This window comes from Apodemus sylvaticus, chromosome 17, assembly GCF_947179515.1.
Source record: "Apodemus sylvaticus chromosome 17, mApoSyl1.1, whole genome shotgun sequence".
In the NCBI taxonomy this organism is placed as follows: Eukaryota; Metazoa; Chordata; class Mammalia; order Rodentia; family Muridae; genus Apodemus; species Apodemus sylvaticus.
Genome location: NC_067488.1, coordinates 54,470,875 through 54,496,068, shown reverse-complemented (window position 1 = coordinate 54,496,068; position 25,194 = coordinate 54,470,875). Strand labels below are relative to the sequence as shown.

General features: G+C 51.2%; 1 protein-coding gene across 1 annotated transcript in view; it reads left to right on the top strand.

Moving 5' to 3' along the window:
- Positions 1 to 25,194, top strand: part of Celsr1 (cadherin EGF LAG seven-pass G-type receptor 1) — a 135,377-nt gene that overhangs the window by 103,747 nt on the left and 6,436 nt on the right. The window contains exons 13-27 of the mRNA XM_052160518.1: positions 518 to 659; positions 967 to 1,087; positions 2,012 to 2,195; positions 2,520 to 2,621; positions 3,473 to 3,567; positions 4,218 to 4,427; positions 5,326 to 5,509; positions 7,001 to 7,144; positions 9,060 to 9,261; positions 10,072 to 10,239; positions 12,425 to 12,551; positions 15,192 to 15,392; positions 23,162 to 23,336; positions 24,577 to 24,689; positions 25,091 to 25,170. Coding sequence (XP_052016478.1) covers positions 518 to 659; positions 967 to 1,087; positions 2,012 to 2,195; positions 2,520 to 2,621; positions 3,473 to 3,567; positions 4,218 to 4,427; positions 5,326 to 5,509; positions 7,001 to 7,144; positions 9,060 to 9,261; positions 10,072 to 10,239; positions 12,425 to 12,551; positions 15,192 to 15,392; positions 23,162 to 23,336; positions 24,577 to 24,689; positions 25,091 to 25,170 — 2,248 coding nt within the window. The remainder of the gene's footprint in view (positions 1 to 517; positions 660 to 966; positions 1,088 to 2,011; positions 2,196 to 2,519; positions 2,622 to 3,472; positions 3,568 to 4,217; positions 4,428 to 5,325; positions 5,510 to 7,000; positions 7,145 to 9,059; positions 9,262 to 10,071; positions 10,240 to 12,424; positions 12,552 to 15,191; positions 15,393 to 23,161; positions 23,337 to 24,576; positions 24,690 to 25,090; positions 25,171 to 25,194) is intronic.

Genomic DNA, 25,194 nt, shown 5'->3' with positions numbered 1-25,194 from the left:
AATCAGTGAGACTGTTGGGTCCCTGGGCTGTTTTATTAGAAATCTGCCACACATGGTAGCCCATCCCTATAATCTACCCATAGTGCCTACTAGTACATGGCAAGAAAATTGCTGCATGGTTGAGGCCAGCTTGGGCTGCATAGTGAGTTTTGGGCTAGCCTGGGCTATGGAGGTTAGCCTTCTTTCAGCCTCCCTACTCCCCTCAGAAAACCTTTCTATTGCAAACAGACTCACTGTATCAATGTTCCCCAAGCCACACTGTCACTGGTCCTCCCCTTTGGTGGCTTGGGGAGCACTGATAATCTGGGGAGTATCATGAATACACTGATGGTCCCCATTTCCTGTGTATCTGGACTGGCCTGGGCAGGTTGTCCTCCATGTTTTCCCAGTCTATCTCCTGTCATCTGGAGGCGAGGCTACTGCTCGCTCCCTTCTGCTGAGTGACAGGAACCATTGGCCTTGGGAAGTGTGGGATTGCAAGAGAAGCATTGAGGTGATCCTAATCCTGTCTCCACAGGGTACTTTGGAAAAAAGTGTGTGGACGCATGTCTCCTGAACCCCTGCAAGCATGTGGCAGCCTGTGTGCGCTCCCCCCATACTCCTCGAGGGTACTCCTGCGAGTGTGGGCCCGGCCACTACGGGCAGTATTGTGAGAACAAGTAAGGATGCCAGTGTCTCTGCCTGCTTGTGGCCCTCAGCCTCTGTCCCCATCTGTCCTGCCTCCTCTCCTCCAGAGAAGTCCAAACAGATGCTACCCCTTCCCTGTCCCTCTGTCTGTCTTACCTGAGGCCCCCGTTGGGCTTCTCGTGTGAGTGTCTTCAAGCTAGGTGAAAACGCAGAGAAAAAACATTATTTTTAACAGCATTTTTGTACATAGGGCCTGGTTGGGCTTGTGGCACCTGAAGGTAGTGACGAGGGCACAAAATGCGTAAGTGTCCCTCATCTGTCATCTTGTTTTCCCATCAGAGTCGACCTTCCATGTCCTAAAGGCTGGTGGGGGAACCCGGTGTGTGGCCCGTGTCACTGTGCTGTCAGTCAAGGCTTTGATCCCGACTGCAACAAGACTAATGGCCAATGCCAGTGCAAGGTGAGGTGCCACCAGCCTGTCCCCACCCACCTCAGGCTTGAGCCCAGCAAGCAGCTGGCCATGCATGCATAGTCCTATGTACATGCATGAGTCTACACACATGGACAGATGCGCCTGTATACATACACTTTCATACACACATCTACCTATATTCACATGCACTCCCTATATAAGCACACACATCTGTGTGCATTCCTACCTGTTCACAGGCACACACTTACACATACACCCACACATGCGTGCATATAAATGTTGGATTATGCAGAGTGGCAGCACATGCCTTTAATCCCAGCACTCGGGAGGCAGAGGCAGGCGAATCTCTGAGTTCGAGGCCAGCCTGGTCTCCGGAGGAAGTTTAGGACAGCCAGGACTACACAGAGAGACCCTGTCTTGAAAACCAGAACAAATAAACATGAGGCTGCTCACCTGCTCTGTGAACACCAAAGGGCTTCTTATATCTAACATAGCTCAGGCTACCCCACCATGTGATCTAGAAGCCACTGGGGTTTTCCTGCAGCCCCACATCCAGTGAGAAACAACAGACCAAGCCATTTCTGTGCAGGTTGCCACATCTCTGACATCAGCCTTGGTTTTCCAAGTCAGTCAGGACAGTCAGCTGCTGTCCTGGCTTTTTACAAACAAGTTGGCACCCAGTGATGACAAATTTTTCCAGTCTGGAGGGCATGGGATATGGCTCAGAGGGCAGAGCCCAGGCCCTAGATGTGATTCCCAGCACCCCCATGTACACATATACACAAGTCACACCCTGTCTTGGTGCCCAGACACCCATGTGTGACCATCACGGTGACACCTGGACTCACGGCCTCTGACTACGCTCCTGTGTGTTTAGCTGCAGTTGTGGGGAGCCCCACCCCCTTCAACCGCAGAAACGACGTTCACCAGCCCCACCTGTCACTTCTGCAGGAGAATTACTACAAGCCCCCATCCCAGGATGCTTGCCTTCCCTGTGACTGTTTCCCCCACGGCTCCCACAGCCGTGCCTGCGACATGGACACCGGGCAGTGTGCCTGCAAGCCAGGTGTCATCGGCCGCCAGTGCAACCGCTGTGATAATCCTTTTGCTGAGGTCACCTCACTCGGCTGTGAAGGTCTATTATTGGTTGTCCCTTGACCACTTTCTGGTTACACTGCAGAGCAGACTTGGCATATTTTACATGTGTGCCTAAGCATGTGCACATATGTTCCTGCACACCCCTGGGACTTGGACAGTCCTGGTAGCCTTTATGCTGAGTTCTCTTGGCCTCCAGAAAGCTGGTTTGCATGAGGCCCTAGACCAGAGCCTGTTCTAATGTGCATGGTGACTGGAAGGTGTTGGGAGGGTGCCTCTCGTTGGGAGTCCCTTGTGGGTGGAACGTAGGACTGGGGCATTTGTGTGTACAGCTGGGCTGAGTGACCTTTTCCTCTGGCCTTAGTGATCTACAATGGGTGTCCCAGAGCATTTGAGGCTGGCATCTGGTGGCCACAGACGAAATTTGGGCAGCCAGCAGCGGTGCCATGCCCCAAAGGATCAATGGGTAAGTCCTGTGCCTGGGTTATCGCTAGGATAGGAAACCAGATGGATACAGGTTTTTATCTGGGCATGTGGCCTGGATATCAGAGCATTTAAATATCATGGTTGAAACAATGTCATAGGCTGAAGAGATACAGCTCTCTGGCTAAGAGCACTGGCTTCTCTTTTAGAGGATCAGGGTTCAATTCCCAGAACTCACGTGGTAGCTCACAACCATCTACAACTCCTGTTCCAGGGAATTTGAAGCTCTCTTCTGGCCTCCCTGGGCACCGGGCATGCGCAGTGTGTTGGTTATGCAGAGATATACATGAAGACAAAACACCCACACTCATTCAGTTTAATTTTAAAATAGGCCATTAAGGAATGTGTTGGGAGAAACGTATGCTCTTCCCTCAGGGGCCAGAGGCAGAGCCTAACAGATGAAATTGGCCCTGACTCATCTCTTTCCAAGGCAGCTCCCTGCCTAGGGCCTTGACAAGCCACGGAGTCGCCTATTGTTATAGCACTTGTTCTCTGGAAAATGCCAAGTAATGGTGTCTGTGCTGTCTCCAGTGAGACCTGTGTGAGGCTCTCCAGCACTGGCTCAACGGCTCACAGACTTGCCTGTACCCATCTAGTTGTTTGTATTGCTGGGAACCCAGAGGGCCTCCTTTGACTGTCAGGACAGCTTAGAGGTGGCTTCAGCACGGAGGATGAGAGCATGTGTTGGCCCTGTCCCGTGGCTGTGAATTTGATTGGCATAGCCCCCTCTGGGATCCTCCTCCATGCTCAGGACAAGGATTGGGCCAAGAACATGCATAGGTTTGAGGCATTACTAAGAGTGACCCACAGTCTGAGCATGCTTCTGTTCCCAAGGTAACGCAGTCCGCCACTGCAGTGGGGAGAAGGGCTGGCTTCCCCCAGAGCTCTTCAACTGCACTTCCGGCTCCTTTGTGGACCTCAAGGCCATGGTAGGTCCCAGCCTCAGGGAGGTGCCTCTAGGATATGTGATGGGGGAGGGAGTTGCATTGGGTGAGGTACGGCTCCCCGGAGGCCATGAATGTGGAGGCAGGAGGGGAAGGGACAGCATCAGGGTTCAGAGGCCAGTCGCCAGGCCCACTTCCCTGATTCAGGTGAGTCAGGCTGACTTCAAGCAAGAGGCTCTTCTGTCCCCTCTGAGTCTGGATCTGCAGACAGAGTCCTCGCTGTCACCAAACTCAGATCTTACTTCCTCATACTCTCAGACCACAGACCTGCCCTTTCCTTGTTGCTGCTGCCAACTCAGGATCTTCTCTGGGGTTGGGGATTCTTTTTTTTTTTTCTTCCCCCTCCCTCCCTCCCTTTTTTTTTTTTTTTTCCAAGACACGGTTTCTCTGTGTAGCCCTGGCTGTCCCCAAACTCACTCTGTAGACCAGGCTGTCCCCGAACTCACAGAGATCCACTTGCCTCTGCTTCCCAAATGCTGGGATTAAAGGCCTGTGCCACCACACCCAGCAGGGTTCAGGGAACTTTGAAGTACTATGGAGAATACTAGAAAGTAGAGAATTTCTGAATGGCGTCAAGGGCCCGAAACCGACAGCCACTTGCCAACGTTGCCACCGCCCTCTCCCTTTCGTGGCAGAATGAGAAGCTGAGTCGCAACGAGACAAGAATGGACGGAAACAGGTCCCTGCGGCTGGCAAAGGCACTGAGGAACGCCACGCAGCGCAACGGCACACTCTTTGGCAATGACGTGCGCACAGCCTACCAGCTGTTGGCCCGCATCCTCCAGCATGAGAGCCGCCAGCAGGGCTTTGACTTGGCAGCCACCAGGGAGGCTAATTTCCATGAGGTGAGAGGAGGGTGACCCTGCCTGAGGGAGCACAGCAGGAGCTGAGGGGTCAGGAGCTGCAGGGTCAGGAGCGGGGGCTCAGCTGGTGAAGTGTGGTCGTATGGTGTCCTGTCAAGGCGTCCCTTCACATCAGGTGTGAGGGATTCTCTTCTTAGTGTTGTGGCCAGGCAAGGGCAGACCACAACTTTCATGTCAGCGATGCTGACAGTTAAGGACCTCTCAGTAAGCCCAGTGTTCTGAGTGGTGTGTATTTTAGCCTTGCGCTTGACAGATAAGGAAACTGAGGCACGTGGACCTTATGTTTTGCTTGCCTTAGGGCACGGTTTGGGAATGGCAGAACCTAGTGATGGTTTCTTCAGCCTCCTACTGAGGTCCCCTGCAAAGGTCCCCCCCATTCCAGGTCACTTAAGCCTTGCACCCCATACCATGCTGAACACGTTCACATAAACCTTGGTGTAGTTTATATGAAATATACGCAGCGATTGGGCATCACCCTGGAGCTACTCCACAGTAACGGCCTTACCACACTTCCACGCTCCTTCCCTGGTTTACCTGTGTGGCCCAGGGTCTAAAATGAAGAAGCGCCCTGCTTGTCTTTCTCCTGCTTTAGCATCTGGGGCTATCTATGTGAGACCCCAGCAGGACAGCCTTCTGGCAGTCTCTGGTCCCTGATGTTAATGTGTAGCCCCGTTTGCCTCCCTGCCCCCTGGCCTGGCTCTCAGCCGGGCATCCTCCTGGCGGAGTCTCTGGCCTCTGATATTAACTCTTAGCCCCGCAGTCCTGGCCCAGGTCAGTCCGGGTCAGTTCATGACTGTTTAAAAGATATTTTGCTCCAGGGTGTCTAAGAGTACAAGACTGAATCCTGTCTGTCTGTCTGTCTGTCCCTCCGTCCGACCAGGATGTTGTCCACACGGGCAGCGCCCTCCTGGCCCCAGACACACAGGCAGCATGGGAACAGATCCAGCGAAGCGAGGCTGGTGCCGCACAGCTGCTGAGGCATTTTGAGGCGTACTTCAGCAACATGGCGCGGAATGTGAAGAGGACCTACCTGAGGCCCTTCATCATCGTCACCGCCAACATGAGTATGGACTGACCCAGGGGAGGGCTGGGCACCTGCTGGCAGAACCTCAGGGTCTTTGGGCCTGCTGGCAGAACCGCAGGGTCTTTGGGCCTGCTGTCCAGATGCCCAGACTCCCTAGCAGTGATGTGGGTGGGACACAGCCTCAGCCCAGGCAGTCTGTAGAAGAGTGAGCCAGCAGCTCTAGCCCCGGCTTCTTGTCTATAAAATGGGAGAAGTCACCCAATTAGAAAGACATCTACCATCTGATGTCACAATCGCTGATGTCATTCCTGTGGAGGTGTCACCCTGGGGTCTTTGTGGAGTCCAACTGGCCTTTTTAAGACACCCAGGTTTGGGATTTCCCACAATGCATCCTGCCTGGGGACACTATGTCCCCTCTCCCATTCACCACAGATAAAAGTTTGTGCAGGAGGGACATATGGGGATGGAGGTGCAAACATTCCCACCCTGAGACAGTCCCTGAGCCATCAGTGCTGTCAGGAGCCCGTGGCCCATGTCACCTGAGACACTAGTGCATGCTACTCTGGGGTTGGGAGTTTAGGAGTCCTGATTCCTTCAAGGCAGAGAAAGCCCCAAATTAGTAAAAAAAAAAAAAAAAAAAAAAAGCAGTCTCCAGCCTGTTCTGACAAAGCTGGCAAAAAGGCCCCAAGTTCCTGGGAATCTCCATTCCAGACAGAGTTCCTCTAAATAGGTGCAGGGACAGCGCCATTGCTGATGTGAACCATAAGAGATTCCCTGCCCCCGATCACAGGCATTTTTTTCCCCTGCCACTCACCCTTGTGGGTAGTTTGAGGGGCACTTTTCTGGCAGGGAGTCTTTTTTTGAGGGGTCTTTTTTTCCTTCTTTTGAGATAGGGTCTCTGTAGCTCAGGATGTCCTGGAATTCACTGCATAGATTAGGCTAAGCTCAAACTTGCAGAAATCTGCCTCTTTCTCCTGAGTGCTGGGATTAACAGTGTGCACCGCTATGCTTGGCTGCTAGTGGGGAGTCTTAAACAGGCGGGATGGTCTGAGGAGGCCCCTGGCATATACAGGCGTGACTCCACCTCTTTGTCAGAGTGGTGGTGGCCAGCACCGGCTAAGGGATAGCCTTGATGTTCCATCGAGGGCCTGTAGGTGCTTCTACAAGGCAAAGAGCCAACAGAAGATGTAAGTCTATGTTGCCGAGGTTGCTTAGAGTCAGCTGTGGCCATTCACCACCTGGAGAGGCTGCAGGGGGATAACACGGCCCATGGTACAGGGCCGATTGGTGAGGTACCCCTCTTGTTGTGTCTGGCTTTGACACATACTCCACCCCATCAGAGCCATGCAAGACAGTCCCAAGTGCCACCATAAAGAGCCAGATTGCCAGACTCTGCCCCATGTCGCCCTTCTGTGTGGCTTTCAGTAGATTCCCTCCTGGAGACAATGGTTGCTGAAGAAACAACCGTTGTTTCAAATCTGTGGGTTCAAGAAAGCTCTAACATGGGGGTGAGTAAAGGGATTGTCTCCAGTTCTTGCAGTTGACATCTTCGACAAGCTTAACTTCACCGGTGCCCAGGTGCCAAGGTTTGAGGACATTCAGGAAGAGTTCCCAAGGGAGCTGGAGTCCTCCGTGTCCTTCCCAGCTGACACCTTCAAGCCACCAGAGAAAAAAGGTGAACCCACGTAGATGTCTCTTGTTGCCTTGAGGGTCCCCATCCTTTCAGGAGAGAGTGACCCTCGAAAGAGCCCCACGTGTGCCCTGAGCTGCAAGTGTGCCCTGAGCAAGCCAGTGTGAGCAGTGTTCAGGTATCTTTATTAAATACTGTGGGACGTTCTCATGGATGTAGGACCAACCTTGGTCCGGGCCCCATCTTCCCGACTGTTCAGTTGCAGCTTTTACATCAATGTGGTTACATGTTAGCTCACAGCTAACCAGGAAGTGATTGTGACTGTGTGTGAGCTTAAGAGCATTAGCTAGGACTGTTCCTTGCATGCAAGTGTGCGTGTATTCAGTGTCTATATGGGTTTGCATGTTCCTGAGGTGCATTTGTGTGGTGTCCTGTGTGTACGCATACATATTCAGTTTGTCTATGTGCATATGTGAGTATATCCAGTTTGTGAGTGTCTACATATATCAATGTTCATATATGTGTATGTTCAGATATTTTTGTGTATATGTTAATATGCCTTTGTGTGTGTTCAGTATGTGGGTATATGTGCATATATTTAGTGTGTGTACTATGTATTTATGTATACATATGCATATTCCAGGTGTGATATATATGTATATGTGTATACACACACACACACACACACACACACATATATATATATATATATATATATATATATATATATATATATATATATATACACACACACACATGCATACATACTTTCATTTCAGGTGTGCATGTATATATTATATATATGTGTGTATCCATATGCACGTCTGTTTATGTCCTGTGTGTACATATACATGTATATATTACATGTGTGTGCCTATATGCATGTGACTATTCTGTGCATACACATACGCATATGTATATTGCCTACAGTGTGCACAGCTGCACTATCCTTATGTATGTATACACATGTCCTAGCGCTGTTACCTAGAAAAGGACTCTGTCTCTGTGACACCATCACCTCTCTGCTTCTGAGACACGGCTCAGGGAACAGGAAACCCTGTTTGCCATGGAGTACTCATGTGGGAGGAATCCCACACTGTCCATTCCCTAATGTCCCATAGCCCTGCGGGTGGCATGGTATTCATTGTGCTAAATCTAAAAGCTGCTTGGACACTGGGGTTGGCCAGCACAGGGCCAGGCTCCCCGGTTGTCAGGCAGCATATTGTCTGATAGGTCAGCTGTTAAGAGCCTCATTCCCACAGAAGTAGGCCCACCGCTACCCCATCTTGATCCAGGGAACATGCTGGGACAGTCAGACTCACACCAGGGTCTCCAGCATCATGGCTGCTTCATTTAGTGGCAAGACACTGTAGGCTTGGCCACCCCAAATATTTACTTACGTGCAAGGTATATCCGTGGCCTCTCTCATGTACAGTTGAAAGCACATCCCTATTTAGCATGAAGTAAGAAAGCACAGGGCCCAGAGCTCATGTGTACAGAAGGCCCCTCTGTCCCCTGGCAGCTCCCAGTGCTGCTCTGGGCGGATTCAGAGAGGATGAGGAGGGTGGCAAGAAGATTCCCCTGCCCTGTCTGCCACAGGATACCTTTGCCACTCTAACTAGCCTATCCTGTGGCATTTCTCTGCCTTCCCACCCTCCCCAGCCCACCCTTCCTCTCATTGATATGAAACTAGCCACGGGTCACTAGCAACTCTGACACCAGTGGTCCCTGTGCTATGTTCTGTCTATGAGTTTGAACAGTCCATGGACATGTCTTCAAATCTGTAGCAGGTCCTTCTAACACATACGCAAAGGTAGATTCAGGCTGGCTGGGCTGTGGGCTACTGATGTGTGGCTTCTGAGGAGACGCCATGTTGGATTCCATCTGCTAACTTTGTAGAAACAGTTTGGTGTCATGGGCACCTGTTCTTGAGTCCTCACTCACTGTTCTCCAATTGCAGAAGGCCCCATGGTAAGGCTGACCAACCGGAGGACTCCACTCACAGCACAACCAGAGTCCAGGACTGAGAGGGAAACCTCATTCAGCAGACGGAGGAGACACCCAGATGAGCCTGGCCAGTTTGCCGTCGCCCTGGTCGTCATTTACCGGACCCTGGGTCAGCTGCTGCCTGAACACTATGACCCCGACCACCGCAGCCTCCGGTGAGTCCTGGGTGCAAGGACCGTGAGGGGACCCATTCACCCTGCACCATGAGATCTCCACAAGTCAAAGTCCTGGTCACTTACAATGACATTAGGCCATGACTCTGGCCTGCAGTGACTGCCAAGCAGAGGTTCTGTGTCTGCCATGTGCTGTGCCCTGGGATGGTCCTTCCCTTTGCCTTGGCTCACGCTCACGTGTATGCCCACGTGTTCTCCTTGTTTGCATCACCTTGTGCCCCATGGGCTTCATTCTGTCCCCTATGCCACACCCGGAGGCTCTCATGGATGATAACCTATTCGTGTATCTGTACTCTGTCGGCCCAGTTGCAAGGGCCTCTCAGCCAGTGTGCTGAACAGTATATATTGCTCCTGAACAGAAGGCTGTCAAAAGCCTTTTTTCTCAGCTACGATGGCCTCTGGGTGCTTTCTTGTTGCCCGGCCTTGGTTTTTAAAGCATAAGTTAGAGATGGGTGACTGGGTTCCAGGCTCTGGTCACTTAATCAAATTCCATATGTGACCATGCTACTGTTCCTAGTGTCACTGCTATGTAATGGCTCTGATATGCTTGCAGGGACACACTTGCTCCTTAAAGTTTCCAAAGCCCCGCTACCTTGGAGGTGGCAACTCTCCCTGCACTGAGAATACCAGCATGGCAGATCATATGCCCCCCTCCCAGGGCAGTGTGTCAATCTGTGCCCGTAGCCTGTGTCTCAGTTGCTTCTTTGACTGTGTCCTTATAGTGTCTGGACTCAGGCTCTCGTGGACCATGAATTGATAGTGTTTATTCCTGTGATCTTCCCTCTCTGCCAGATTGCCTAACCGGCCTGTGATCAACACCCCAGTCGTGAGTGCTATGGTGTACAGTGAGGGGACCCCATTCCCCAGCTCTCTGCAGAGGCCTGTCCTGGTGGAGTTCTCCCTGTTGGAGACCGAGGAGCGGAGCAAACCTGTCTGCGTATTCTGGAACCACTCCCTGGAGTAAGTGGGACCCCAAGAGCCTGTAAGCCACCTACCTCTTCTGTGGGAGCTGTGTGTATATGGGGGGCCTTGCCGAGGTCAGAAGGCTCAGCTGGCAGAATGAAGGCTCCGTTTTGTGGTCTCTTAGAACCCTTCCAGGCTTAGCAAGACAGGAGGTTTCTTCCCTTTTGTCTGTAGGCGTGTAGGTGTGTGCATACATGCACACACATGAAGTCATGTGCATGTAATGGAGGAATTATTCACATCTTCATGGAAAAATCTAAACCTACACACACACACCACAGAAACATACACAGAGATATGCACACATATTATAGCTATGACCCATGTGCAAAGACACTATAGAAACACACCTACAAATGCATGGATACATAGGGCAAGTACACAGGGTGCACACAAAATATACAGACACAGGCATGCACACACAAGGCTCCCCGAGAAGGCCGCAGCCAAGATGGGCTGCTCACCTACAGAACACCTGCAATATGATAGTTAACACAAACACCCATTTCTCTGCCAGATAAAGCCACTTGCAGGATCTGGGATTCAGAGGTGAACCCGTGCAGAGATGTAGTGTTGGTCCCAGGCAACTGTCTCTCTGCAGTAGGGTTTGCTTGGCCTGTTGCTGGAGTCATCAGAGACACTCCAGAAATGACCAGATTCAGGAAGCGTGTAACCTGCAATCAAGGAAGAGAGGTAGTTGATTTTAAAAAGGATGCAACCACATGGTGGCTCACAACCATCTGTAATAGGATCTGACACCCTCTTCTGGTGTGTCTGAAGACAGCTACAGTATACTTACATATAACAATAAATAAATCTTTTTTTTTTTTAAAGATGCTATTTCCCTATGCCTGTGTGGCCCTGGAGTCCAAGGCTGGTGGCCTGTCTGTGGTGAAAGTCAGTGGTCATTTGTCTTTTAGCTGTAGGAGTCCTGGGAGGTGCTGGCCTCCCTTCCTTGCCCCCCTTTCTGGTCTCATTTGGGATGCTCTTACACAGACACGGGGGATGGAATGAGGCAGTACTTGGTACGTGCTCTAAAATGAAAACCATCACTGCCTTTCTTCATCACGGGGACCCTGGGATTTAGGGGTTCGGAGCCCAAGCGCTCTCTGCATGCCGAAAGCCGGGCCTAGCTGTATGTATCTGTAAGCTCCCACCACAGGGGCATTCCCCAGGACATGATTCCCTAGGATCAACAGGAGAACTACTGCATGAGTCTGTGCTCAGTGCCCGGGCACATGCTTGGACAAGAGCATTCATCTTCTCCTGCCTCTGTACTTCCCAGACGCCGGTTTATAAGGGAAGCTCATTGACTCTGGGGCGTAATAGATCTTTGACTCACAAAGGGGAAAGTGAAGGGAAGTGTTGGTGTCTGGCATGTGGGCCCCACGGCTGCTAGGCATGGCTGTCTGTCCCTATTTGTTTGAATCATGGCAATTAGCAGTGACTCGAGTGATCTGCCCACTGCTTTGTGTTGCCACCAGAACTGAGCACTCCTGGCAAGCGTGTCAGCCATCACACCCCATTTTACAGATGAGTAAACTGAGGATCAGAGGGATCATAGGACTTTCCCAGAGCCGAAGAGGGGCAGGGCCCCTCGTAACAGCTTGTTATTTGGGGTTTTCCGTCAGTGAAATGGGAGCGGTAATTGGTCCATGGCTTCCAGGCAGCTCCCATAAAGCATTGTGCAACGTGAACATGAAAGCCGACAATGGAGAGATGTTTATTGCTGTGAGGCCATTGAGGCTCCTTGGATGGCTGGTGGACAAAGTGGCGGTTTCAGCCTTGGCTGCCACCTCTGGCCACAGGGCCTGCTCTTTTTGGAGTTTTTTTTTTTTTTGTATGTGGCACATAACCTTTGAACTCCTAAGAGCCTGGACTAGCTCTGAAAGGAACCGGAAAGCTTTTACCTGCTGCCAAGTGGCTGGGAGGGCATTGTCCTTGGCAACAGTGCCCATGGCCCTCAGCTGCAGTGTGGCCGCGGTGCAGGCTGGGAGCTGACAGCAAGGCTGTGAGACCAGGCACCCGTGGGCAGCTGTTCTTTGCACCTGGCCATTCCTTCGCAGCTCGGGCCAGTGATGTCAGGACAGCCTCAGAGACCCTGGAGCTGGGTGAAGGCAGCTTCCAGGCTATCTCAGTGGTGGAGGGACCAGGATTACCCTCCTCTTTCTCTTCTCCACAGCATCGGGGGGACCGGAGGGTGGTCAGCCAAGGGCTGTGAACTGCTGTCAAGGAACCGGACCCACGTCACCTGCCAGTGTAGCCACTCGGCCAGCTGTGCGGTGCTCATGGACATTTCCAGACGTGAGGTGGGCATTTTACCACTACCCCCAGTGCCCTGGGGAGCCTGGGGACTAATCCCTGTTGCAACTGGAAGTGTAGTGTAGTCCCCAACCCACCCTCCCAAGACCCGCATTTTCCTTGTATGTTGAGCAAACCAAATGTGCCCATTGAAAACTGTTTCAGCAGCTGTTTGAAGAGGCCTGTGAGAAGGCCTTGAAGGAGTTTTAGGGGCCAAAGAAATGGCTCAGAAGGGAAAGGTGCCTGTTGACTTGAGTTCCACCCCTAGAAGAGAGAGCCGACTCCCGCAGATTGTCCTCTGACCCCCACACATGCTGTGCCATGCATTCATGCACGTGCACACATACATAAACATACATAAATGAATGTGATTTTTTTTTTAACAAGGGGAGGTTAGAACTGGACAGGGCCTGTAATCCCAGCACCTGGGAGTCCAAGCAGAAGGATTTCTGTAAGTTCAAGGTCAGCCAGGGCCACAGCGGGAGCTCTTGTCTGAACAAACACACGTAAACAAAACTTTTCAAAAAGCCCAGGCTATGAAGCTGTTCGCAGAGGTGTTAGGGTGTCAGGGCTTCTTCTGCTGTGATGAAATACCATAGGCAAAAGGAGCTTAGAGAGAAAAGGGTTTATTTTGGTTTATAGTTCCACATCATAGTCCATCATTATAGGACGTCAGAACAGGATCTCAAACAGGGCAGGAACCTGGAGTCAGGAGTTTACGTAGAAGCCATGGAGGGGTGCTGCTTATTGGCTTGCTCCCCTTGGCTTGCTCAGTCTGCTTTCTTACAGAACCCAGGATCACCAACCCAGAGGTAGTACCACCCACCATGGGCTAGGCCCTTACACGTAAATTATTAATCAAGAAAACTCCCCACAGACTTGCCTATGGGGCATTTACTGAATTAAGATGTTCTCTTCCCAGATCTGTCTAGGTTTGTATCAACTTGACAAAAATCAAACCAATACAGTGGTTAAAAAAAACAAAACAAAAAAAAAAAAAAAACAAAAAAAAAACCAACAAAAAAAAACCTAATCCCCAGGCTCAGAAGTTTCTAGATGTTACCTCCCCTCAGGGCAGGGTCCCCCAGCCATGCTAGATCATGCTACTTCTATACCCACTTTGAATGTGAAGGTCTCTCAGGCCACACGCTGTCCCCAAGGACAAAGGTGTGAGGAGAGGAAGCCAGTGACAGAGTGGTGATATCTTTGGTATCTCAAGCAGCTTGAGAATGTGAGCTGGCCACTGTGGCGTGATTGACGCCTGGGGTAGGGGAAGCTCTGAGCAGCCATAGTGCACAACTCTATGTCACTGCCTGCCTAGAAGGTGCTGGATAACCTGTACCCAAACTGTCCCAAATGCCAGGACTCTGAGCCACACGAAGCATATAGGCCTGGAGACTCAGAATGGTCCATCTCAGTCTAAAGACACATTAGTCACCCTCGGTTGCAGGAGGCTATAAGCTGAGGGTAAGAAGGCAGTGCCAGGTACGGGCGGGATTCTGCTCCCCAAAATGACTCTTGGTTACCAGAACTGAGGTTTCAGCCAGGCCACCAAGGGAGCTCAGGCCCTGCCAACTTCATCCCTTATCCGTGCCTGCCCCTGCCCAGCCGGGAAGACTCAGATCCGAGGGAGAACTTTGGATTTCAGGAGAGATGACAGACAGAAACAACCACACACAGAGGCGGTTTGAAACTGAATGTATTTAGGAGCTCTAAAGCAAGGATTTTTATACACAAAGAGTTCCTATTACCATTTCAAAAGATGTAGCCAGTGAGGCCTGCACAATTATCATAACCATTTGGCACAAGGAAATGCAAAATCAATCAGGTACAATGTTTCCCATGTAACAGATTCAGGGGATCAGTTTACAGAGGTCATCAATCTTCCTGATTAGAGGCCGGGCCATTAGGATACCCTTGTGAAGAGAGGAAAAAAAGGAAATTTAGAGTAAACTGCTTTTGAGAAGTACGGGCTCAGAATTATCCTCCAATCTGGAGAGTTCTAAAGCCTCCCCAGGAGACTTTCTCGCCTTAGGAGTCAAATGTCTCAGCCTGTGGAACTTTTTTGTCACGCAGAAACTACTGGGGTTGGTGTGGCACATGCCTACCCTGCCTGCCCTCCTCGTGGCTTCCGTCTGAAGACCACGTAAGATAATGCAGCCATGGATAGGTTACGAGCCCCTACCATGTATTAAATCAACAGGGAGATGGATGAGTGGGGGCCAGGGGCTAGTATTAACTGAGTCTCTTTGGCTGATCTCCACCTCAGGGTTTGGAACAACTGAGTCGTTCTTGATAGCAGGACCTACATGGAAGGGTTGAAAGATGTTTTTGAGGAAGGGTGTCATTATGTAGATCAGACTGACCTTGACCTCACTGAAATCTATACCTCTTGAGTGCTGAGATTAAACGTGCATGCGCCGCACTGGCTAAATACATATCTCATGGGCTGGCCTTATTGGTACATCCTCCTTGCTGGGTAGCTGTCGCCACCACTCACCCATCCTTAAAGCCTGTTCACCATCCCTAACTAGTCACCCGGTCCCCTCCTGGTCTTCAATATCTAACATTCATCACGGTATGTTGTCTGTGTTGTTCAAATGTCCCCGGCGCCAGCTCCTTATTCTCTTTAACCAACCCACCTACAGCACGGGGAGGTTCTGCCTCTGAAGATCATCACCTATGCCGCCCTGTCCTTGTCCCTGGTGGCCCTCCTGGTGGCCTTTGTCCTGCTCTCCCTCGTCCGGACACTGCGCTCCAACCTGCACAGCATCCACAAGAACGTCACTGTGGCTCTGTTCTTCTCCCAACTCATCTTCATGGTCGGGATCAACCAGACCGAGAACCCGGTGAGACCACGCCCCTCAGTCCGTCCCAGGCTACCCCGAGTGCTGCCACTCGGGCATGCTATCCCCTGGGCTACCCTGAGTGTACCTCATGCTATCTATCCCCTGGGTGTGCTCTCGGTCGCCCTGGAGCAGCGGAATGATCCATCTCATCTCTGGAGAGGCCAAGGCTTTATGACCCGTGGGGACCTCCGTCTAAGGGCAACCATAGGGTCCTCCAAAGGCTATATATATGCACAGTGAGTCTCCCTCTCCTCACACAGGCATTAGTGGTTTCATAGGTGCTAGTCTGGTTCTGTTTCTTGCTATAAGAACCCTGACCAAAAGCAGCTTGAGGGAGATAACCTGTCCTAGTTGGCCACTGTGAGAAACTCAAGACTGCCGCCGCCACCACCACTGCTCACTTCACATCCAAGAGCAAAGAGAGAATAAATGCATGAATGTCTAGTCTGCAGCTTTCTCTGCTCTTACACAGCCATGGCCCCCTGCCTAGAGAATGACGCCACCCACTGTGGGCGTGGTCTTCTCCCATCTGTTAACAGTCGAGAGAACCCCTTCACACAGACACACTCACAGCTCTACCTGATCTTGACAATCCCTCACTGAGACCGCCTCCCTAGTGATTCTCGATTGTGTCAAGTTGACAATTAGAATTAACCATCAAGGTGCTGTGGTTACGTGCTAAATCCCAGAGTCCTGTGGGCTGCAGTAGCTTTGTCGGAGAGTGGCGTGCAGGTACCCCACTGTTTTCTCCATGCCAGCAATAACCTTGGGCTTTGCCCAAGAAGGAGCAACAAATGCATAGAACTGGGAAGTGGTTTTGAGGGTGTATGGGACCAAAGAAGAGAAAGGCACTTGCTGAGAGGGAGGGTAGGGAAGAGAGGAGGCATGGAGGGGAAGTCAGGGAAACTCTAGTTGATCTGATTAAGTGCATGGTTGTTGAGTGCTGGGTGACCTTGTTGGCTGTTGCATTGGGTCCTGAAGAACTGTATGAACCCAAGAGGCATTGCAGGACCTCACAGGGTCCCTGGTGCTCATGGAGGCCATGGATTACATGCCTTAGGGGTCACCAGGGTCGAATAGTATGCAGACTGAAGATCCCCCTGAGCGTGAGGTGTTAGCATATAGAATCTAAGTGCTATGGAGGAAGGCTGTGGAAATGAGAATCCATCCTTCCCTGTGCCTCCACAGCTGGGTCTGTGGCCAGCCAGCGAGCTCCCGATGTTTATCTGCAAGGCCTGTCTAGTGACAGCTACCTGGCACAGAGTCAGCTCTGATATATGTGATTGGTGGAATTTGTCACTGAAGTAAAGATAACCCACTGGAGGGACATTTGTAAGGGGCCCAAAAATTGAGAGACACGAAATGTGACAGGCAGTGACTTCCCAGAGAAATCCAAGAATCTCTGATTACGATAAATGGTTACTCTAGGAACAGAGGGCAGCTATACAATGACCACAGGGGTCCACACACTGAGACAGTCGATGCCTGCTATTCTATATACCTAATGGAACAAACTTAACATATGCCTATAGAAGACAAAAAAAAAAAAAAAATAGAATTCCAAAAAAATAGAGTTAAAAAAAAAGGTTTAGGAATCTTATTTTTTTATTTTTAAAAATGTATTTATTATATGTAAATACACTGTAGCTCTCTTCAGACACCCCAGAAAAGGGCATCTGATCTCATCACAGATGGTTGTGAGCAACCATGTGTTTGCTGGGATTTGAACTCAGGACCTCCGGAAAAGCAGTCAATGCTCTTAACCGCCAAGCCATCTCTCCAGCCTCTTTAGGAATCTTAATGACAGAAAAACATTAACGGAGATAGATGTCTGACCTTGCAGACCAGGCAAGAGGGCCCAGGGGGTGATGGCACTTGCTGCCAAGCTGGATGACCTGAGTTCCGGATCAGCACAGTGGAAGGATAGAGCACACTCACTCCCACAAGCCGTCCTTTGACTTCCATACATGTTCCTGTGCCAGAAGAGAACAAGGCAGTCGGGCTGGAAAGCTGGCTCAGGGATTTAGAGCACTGGCTTTCCAGTTCCCATTGGTGGCTCACAACCCGCTGTGCCTCCGGTCTCAGGGATCTGCTGCCCTCTTCTGGCCCCCATCGGTACTGCACACACGGTGCAGGTGCATGCAGACAACTCCCCCCACCCCCATAAATATAAACTTTGTTTTTTAAAGCATAAAAGTTGAAATCCAGTGAGCTAAGGATCTTTGGCAAAAGAAGACTGGGACCTTGAGGAGGTCTGGAAAGGGAACAATAACCCAGTGGAAAGGAAGGAGTAAAAAGATAAATAGCCAGCCATAAGGTGTTATTCAAAGGGAAAGTCTCTCATGAGAACAAGGTAGGGGGAAATGCAAATAACACACACTGGAGTTGAGAGAGGAGACGAGTCAGCAGCTTGAACGGTCTGGGCAGCACAGCAGAACTGTGGCTGGACGGCTGCATTCCCCTCTAAGAAAAGGAAGACCGGCACCAGGAAGGAACGTACCAGTGTGTGTATGAAGATGCCGGTGCAGCTGGGTTTCTCTTAGGACAGCGGTGAAGTGGTTTAGCAGCATGCAAACCTATACGTGTCTTTCTCATCACCACACAGAAGGGATAATCCAAGTTTCCTTTTGCTGGCCTGAGGCAGGGGCTAATGTAGGCCAGGTGGCCCTTACGTCCACTGAGGCCCAGCGAGAACTTGGAATCCAGATCCTCTGGCTTCTGTATCTAGAGTGTATGGTATTGCCGACCTATGTGCCTGAACTACCTGATGTTGGCAATGTTGGGGACTGAACCTACCTACGCCTTTGATATATGAGGCTGTCTAGTCACTGAGCCACATCCCTAGCACTGCATTAAAAAATATATACGCACGCGCGCGTGTGCGCGCGCTGCGCACACACACACACACACACACACATATATATACTTGGCAGAGTGGGGTGGGGGTCAACTCAGGGGTTCTCTGTACAGCGCTGGCTCTCCTGGAATTCCCTCAGTAGACCAGATTGACCTCGAACTCAGATCCACCTGTGGTGGAATTAAAGGTGTGTGCCACCACTGCCCAACAGAAAATATTTCTCTTAATGCAGAAAACAATTGATAATTTTTACACTCATTCATGATTAGAATAAAAGTGGGGGAAGAAAAAAAAACCCTTTGAACAAACTAGGAAAGGGAACTCCTTAACTTAGGACAAGAAAACACACACACATACACTAGTACAGTAGTGGAGGGAAAGTTCTTAGCTGTGGTGTTCCTGCCTTACTGTGGTCTTTTGTTCATTATGGGGTGGGAGGGGGGCCTTGACAGGGACGCAGGGAGAAAGAGTCAAGTCTCAGACAACGTGATTGGCATAAGCAACCTACAGGTAAAATCCTGTGAGTAATTCAGGGAGCTCAGCGGACCACGTGTAAAGGCTGCCACACTCCTGAGTACTGGTGGCGGCACCTGAACGTAAGGGTCACAGGAGTGGAAGGGTGAAGGCGTCCGGCCCTGGAAGAGCGTGTTAAATCCGGCTGTGAATGAAGAACTGGCTATAACTGAGCTACCCTGAGTGGGGCTGGGTGGCTTTCACAGTCCAGGGGTGATTGTGGCATCAGTCCTCCTGGTGACAGGGGCTCCGGGAGGGACAGACTGGTGTCCAGTGATGATATCGCCTGATAAAGGGCTCATCCCTGTGGAGGTAGCATGGGTCCACAGTACTGCTGATAGTAGCATCAAAATTGTGAGACACAATGGGGTTGTGACTTCAGGTGGGCCTGGCTATAACTAGCTGTGTGTTTTGTTTTTGTTTTTGTTTTTTTTTTAATATTTACAAGTGAGAATTTCAAAATATATGAAGTGCAACCCACTTTTTGAGAGTTTGGAGTGGGAGGGTGACTCCTGGTCAGCTCTGCTCCCAGTGAGGACTGTGCCAGAAGCTCAGTTACAGGGTCCATCCATTCACCACACCCCCACCCCGGAGCTGAGGGGTAGATGGGAAAGGAAGGATGGTCTTAACCGCAGGGCCTCTCAGATGGACGAGGTAGAGATGAGTAGGTACTTGGCCCTTGATGCCACCTTCCTGTAGACCCAACAAGTCCTCTGCCGTGTAGACTTTCAAACCCCCAGAGGTGAGGGCTGTGACCCTCCCATTCTAAGTGTGTTGACTGCCTACCCTGGACCTGTGCAGGACACTGCGTGTGTGCTGTTTCACACCTGTGGCTGAAGTGACTCACAGCCTAGAGAGATTCAGGCCTTCACTTGTGAACACGGTGACCCAGACACCACTGCCGAGTGCAGCAGCGTCTGGTCGAGGGTGGTGTCCTACGCTACGCAGCACTGTTGCTGGGGTAGGCTGATCCTTTGGCCTCACCCGGGTCTCCCAGTGGTGGTTATCGCCACTTGTGTATTTGTCTCGGGCCCCATGGACACCAACCCAGAGGTAGCGCCCACACACGGTACTTCCTCCTGCAGATGTCACGTGATCCTGGGTTGCTTGATAGCAACGTGAGACAAACACTGCGTGGCTGGTGGCTGGGCTGGCTGTACTGTCTAGGGAAGTGTGAAAGGACAATGATACACACCTACTACAGGTGTGATCCTTCCTATCCCAGATGTTTGCCATCTAGAGCCTTAGCTGTAAAAATGTAACTGTGCGTTCAGCCTACCAAAGACCGTGACTCAGGCATGCCTCCCACGCCCTACCTGTTGGCTGGTGGGGAGCGGGGTCAGGGAAGCAGGCTGTGTGAGGCTGCCTGTTGCCACCCAGTGAAGGGTGTCCAGGAAGGACACTGGAGCAGGTAGTGAAACAATCCATCAGTAGCAGGGGGTGAGGGTGGTGGGGGAGGTGGGGCAGGTCACGCAACAAAGCACCATCTTCTGTGTAGAAGTTGTATCATGCCCTGAAACACTATGGCAACTAGCCAGAGTCCTGGGCTCCAACACAGGCCTGGTAGTTGAGGACCAGAACAATCTAGGGCAGGAAGCGGGGTGAGGCTGGGGTGACTTTTAGGAGCTCTGGGGTAGAGGAGGGCAGATACAGCTGCTGGTAATGGTCTGTGTAGGTGGCAGCTGGACACAGCTACCCAGGCCGCCAAGCACAGAGCCCAGGCCTGGAGACTTGATCATCCAAGTCAGGCTCTGGGCTAGAAGTGGGCAGAAGGCTGCAAAGCTGGAGTTATCCAGCCAGTGCAGAGACCTTCCTGGGTGGCCAGACTCCTCAGGAAATAGAACAGACCCTGCGACCCCTTAGTCATGGCTTCCTAGGCCATTCTTGGCCCAGTCCCACTGAGGAACCTGGTGGCTTCCCTGTAGGGTCACGGAAGCACAAGGGTTGGTTCAGTTAAGTCAAGACCAAACCTCCTTGCCACTTCCCACAGCCTTACAGAGCAGGCATGGATACGGGGGCCTTCTCTTGTGGACACAAGAGGCCTGTACAAAAGCTCAGTAAGTTGAGACTCATGTTTTAGGGGTCCTGTAGGTGTGCCTTTTTGAGGTCTCCATAGAGGAACGTACAGTTGGTGGCTTTGAGCCACTCCCTGCCCCTCCTGGAACGAGAGCTTTCCGGGCACCAGGGAGCACAGAGCAGGCAAATGCACCCCCAGGAGCACAGTGTACAGAGGCAGGGGCTTGGCATGGTGCCTGGGTTTTCTGAGTTTTATCTAAACTCACAGTTGTATCTTTGGGTGAGGCCGTTTATCTCCCAGAAGCCTGACAGGCTGAAATGATTTAGTGTGTTTGTTCTGTTCTGGAAAAGCAAGTATGTTTAGTGGGGAAGCGTGTCCACACAACCCCAACAGATCCTATTGTCGATTTCCAGCCCTTTTTCAAATAGTGTTTGTTTTGCTTTGTTTTGTTTTGTTTTGTTTTGTTTTTTTGTTTGTTTTTTTTTTTTGAGGATTTGTGCATCATTTAGAGCAACAGCCAACCAACGTTTTCACCCTCCTCTTCTAACTGAAGCAACCTCACTTTCCACTGTGGAAATGGCTTATGGTGTGGGTGTGGAAATGGCATATGGTGTGGGTAAATCCGGCTCAGGCTTGCCCCTCGTAGCTGGCATTCTGACGCCAGCAGAAAGCATGCCCCAGCCATAGCCCCGGTTCTGTCTTCAGGCTTGCAGTGTAGGTGACAAGTATTCATGTTCACACATGTCCCTTGCACTGTCTAGATGTCATCTCTGGAGAGTGTGCTGCCCTTGGAGGTTGACCTGACAGCAGGTGGCCCTGTCACAGTCCCCTCCAGCCTGTGCACTGTTGCCTTTACTCAGAGTGCAGTGACCTGGTATTGGAGCATAGCCTCATCTAGGATGAGGTTGAGTTTGTGATTCTCCTATTTGTATAAATCTGTGTGTGTGTGTATGTGTGTGTGTGTGTATGTGTGTGTGTGTGTGTGTATGGGGGGGGGCTGCTCTGCTCAGGGAAGACCCAGAAGATGCCAGGCTTATGGTCAAGGGCAAAGCATAGGACTGCAGCTGCCAGTGTGGGCTCCGTATATAAGGGTACCAGTCCAGGGTGGGCTTTGGTGAGGATGTGGCCAGCTGTGAGGTTAGATGGTGCTTGTGGACAGAGTGACTCATCTGGAGGTAACTTTGCCTAGTTGTGGATGGGGTCAGTTGGGGCTGTGGTTAGGGGTATGGGTAAGCTGTGGGTGTGGCCTGAGCTTGTCCAGGTGGCCAATATGAATAGTGCCAGATTTCCTCCCTTCTTCCCTTTCCCCTCCCATTTTCTACCCGGCCTGGCTTAACTTCCTGTTGGGAGACCTACCGTTATCTTCCAGCGGGCTAGCCTGGAAGCTCTGTCTAGGGCGCATGAGCAGCTGCCCTTGGGCTACATCCTTAAGTCCCATTGTCGAACACCCGAGGCTGGGTTTATACTAATGGTCCCCTAGGCTGAACTCTGGGAGCTCAGTGTCCCTTGTCCCTTGTCCTTTTCCCCCACGATCTTGTTCCTGATACTGCTGGGTCTTCTGTACCCGGCAGGCAGAGCTGGCTGCCTTGCTGACTCCCTTCTCAAGGAGACACATGCTGTCCTTCAGGCCACATGCTGAGTTCTCATTTGTAGCACGCGGCAACTGGCCTTACACAGCCCTGACTAGCTAAGGGCGGACAGGTAGAAGAGCCTTGGATCCACAGAAAACATCAAGACATTGTTCCTACTGGACAGAGAGGCCCCTGGAAGAAGTGCCCCCTAGGCCCTGGCTGCACCTACTGGCTGGCATTTCTAGGTACACAGGCTGAGCAGATGCCACTCCATAGTATTTTTAAAATAAAATCCTGAACTTTTCTTTTCGGGCTGGAGAGATGGCTCAGCGGTTAAGTGCACTGGCTGTTCGTTCTTCTAGAGGTCTTGAGTTCAATTCCCAGCAACCACATGGTGGCTCACGACCATCTATGAGGATCTGGTGCCCTCTTCTGGCCTGCAGGTGTATGTGCAACAGAACACTCATTTTAAAAAAAAGTAAATATTTAATAATTAGAACAAGCTTGCAAAGATACATTATCTTCAGATTCTCAAAAAGACTACTGCATTGCCCACCCCTGTTCCTGAATTACCCCCACTCTTGGTAGTGACCCCAGGTCATGCTCAGCCACTCCTGCTGAGTTATACAGGAGGAGAGGAGCTTCGCTGCCCTTTGGGGGACACTAGAGACCCTGCCATTGCAGAACACCCTGATTTGGTCGCTCTTTGGCCCTATGATGGTTTGGCTTCTGAGGAGGGGTCACCCCAGACTGCCCCTCCTGGAGTCCCAGGGCCTTGGGCTGCACGCTGAGCCTGCTCCTCTCCACCCAGTTTCTCTGTACAGTGGTCGCCATCCTCCTGCACTATGTCTCCATGGGCACCTTCGCCTGGACCCTGGTGGAGAACTTGCATGTCTACCGCATGCTGACAGAAGTTCGCAACATCGACACCGGGCCCATGCGGTTCTACCACGTGGTGGGCTGGGGCATCCCTGCCATTGTCACAGGTGAGGACGCACAGCGCAGGGTGACCTGTGTTGAGCTGTCTGCCTTCTTTCTCCTGAGCTGTCTGCTTTCTTTCTCCTGACCCTCTCTACATTTAGCTGTGTGTAGAAGTGTAGCTATCCCCAGCCAGTGGGGAGATGGGTCTCTCTGGTCAGGTGTGAGCTGCAGGACCAGAGGGCTTGGGGTTCTTTGCGCAGTGCTTAGTTGGAAGAAGTTCTCCTCCCATCACAGGAAGTGAGAAATGAAAAGATAGAGAGGAGGGTGAGCCAGTGAGGGCACACATGGATGGAAGGACATGGTTGTGTCGTAAATCAATAAAACAAGTGGATGACATCTCAGCGAGGACTGCTGCGTGCTATTTTATTTGTTTTGGTTTTGAAGACAAAGTTTGTCTCTGTAGTCCCGACAGTTGTGGATCTTGCTCTATAGCACAGGCTGACTCTGACCTCAGAGATCTGCCCGCCTCTACCCCTCCCCCCCCCCAGTACTGGGACTGAAAGCATTTGCCATCATGCCTGCCATCATACTTTTCAATAACTATAGAATATCAATATTTACCTCCCGATGAGGAAGATCCACGCTTCTGTTCTCAACAGGAGGGCATGAACCCCCTTCCTGGTGGACCCTGGTGGGCATTCCAGAGTTCTGGACAAAGTCTCCCAAGGCCCCTAGGGTTCCATCCATACTCCAAGGGACCCTGAGTGACCTTCCTACTCTCAGAGACGTGGAATCTGGTGAGGGTGGCCGCTGCCTCTTGTTGCTTGACAGAGGTGTTTTCTCTTTCAAGGTCAGGTGTCATCCTGAGAATACCTAGAAAATTTTTTGTTCCTTAGAGAAGCCATCCTGAGGCATTCGTGGGAGGCCTCCCCTGCCGCCTCTGCTGTCTCCTGAGTAGGAAATACCACTGCCTCCTGAGGGTTTTGCTACCTAGATCTAGATAATTCAGAGCTCTAACGTACTCTTCAAAGTTTATTTTTAAAAACATGTCCCTAAAAATCATCAAGATTATGCCCAAGGGTCCTGAGGCAGACGAAGTTATTAGCTGTAGGCAGCGGCTGCCTCCTGGGTCACAGGAAGTAGCCAGGCCCTTACTTAGTTTAAGGAGTCTGGGTACGTTGCTCTCTGGCTTCTCAGATCTTTGATGAGGGAATTTTTGGGGTCTCTGAGTGGCATTGCCTGTCCGGCCTCAGCTCCCCTCCCAGGTCTGTGAGCTTCACTCTTCTGTTTCTCCAATATGCACAGGGCTGGCTGTTGGCTTGGACCCTCAGGGCTACGGAAACCCTGACTTCTGCTGGCTATCCCTTCAGGACACCCTCATCTGGAGCTTTGCTGGGCCTGTTGGAACAGTTGTAATCGTGAGTGTTGAGTCCCCAGACATGTCACTCAGAACATAGTGGGGCCCAAGTGCTCCAGGCTCAACAGTTCCTCAAGGTGGCTGGGTTGGCAAGAAGGACATGACTTGTAGTGACAACCAGCAGAATTTCCAGGCTGCTCTGGGACCCTATCCTCAAACCCCCAGGTTCCAGGGCTCATTTCATGCCCAATGGAAGACCTCCATGCATAGGCAGCCTTGAGTAGCAGGCTAAGGCCTGACCACAGCATGGTGCCTGGCTTAAACTCAGCTGAGGCCAAGACCTCTCGCAGCCCTCCTCAGCCCCCTTCCCCTGACATGGATGAAGATATGTTTGGCTGGGGAGGATCCCCCTGGAGACAGTGGAAAAGTCCACTACCTGAAGCTGCTCTTCTTGTTTCCCAGATCAACACAGTCATCTTTGTCCTGTCTGCAAAGGTTTCCTGCCAAAGAAAGCACCATTATTATGAAAGAAAGGGGGTCGTGTAAGTCGAGGCTGAGTGGGTGGG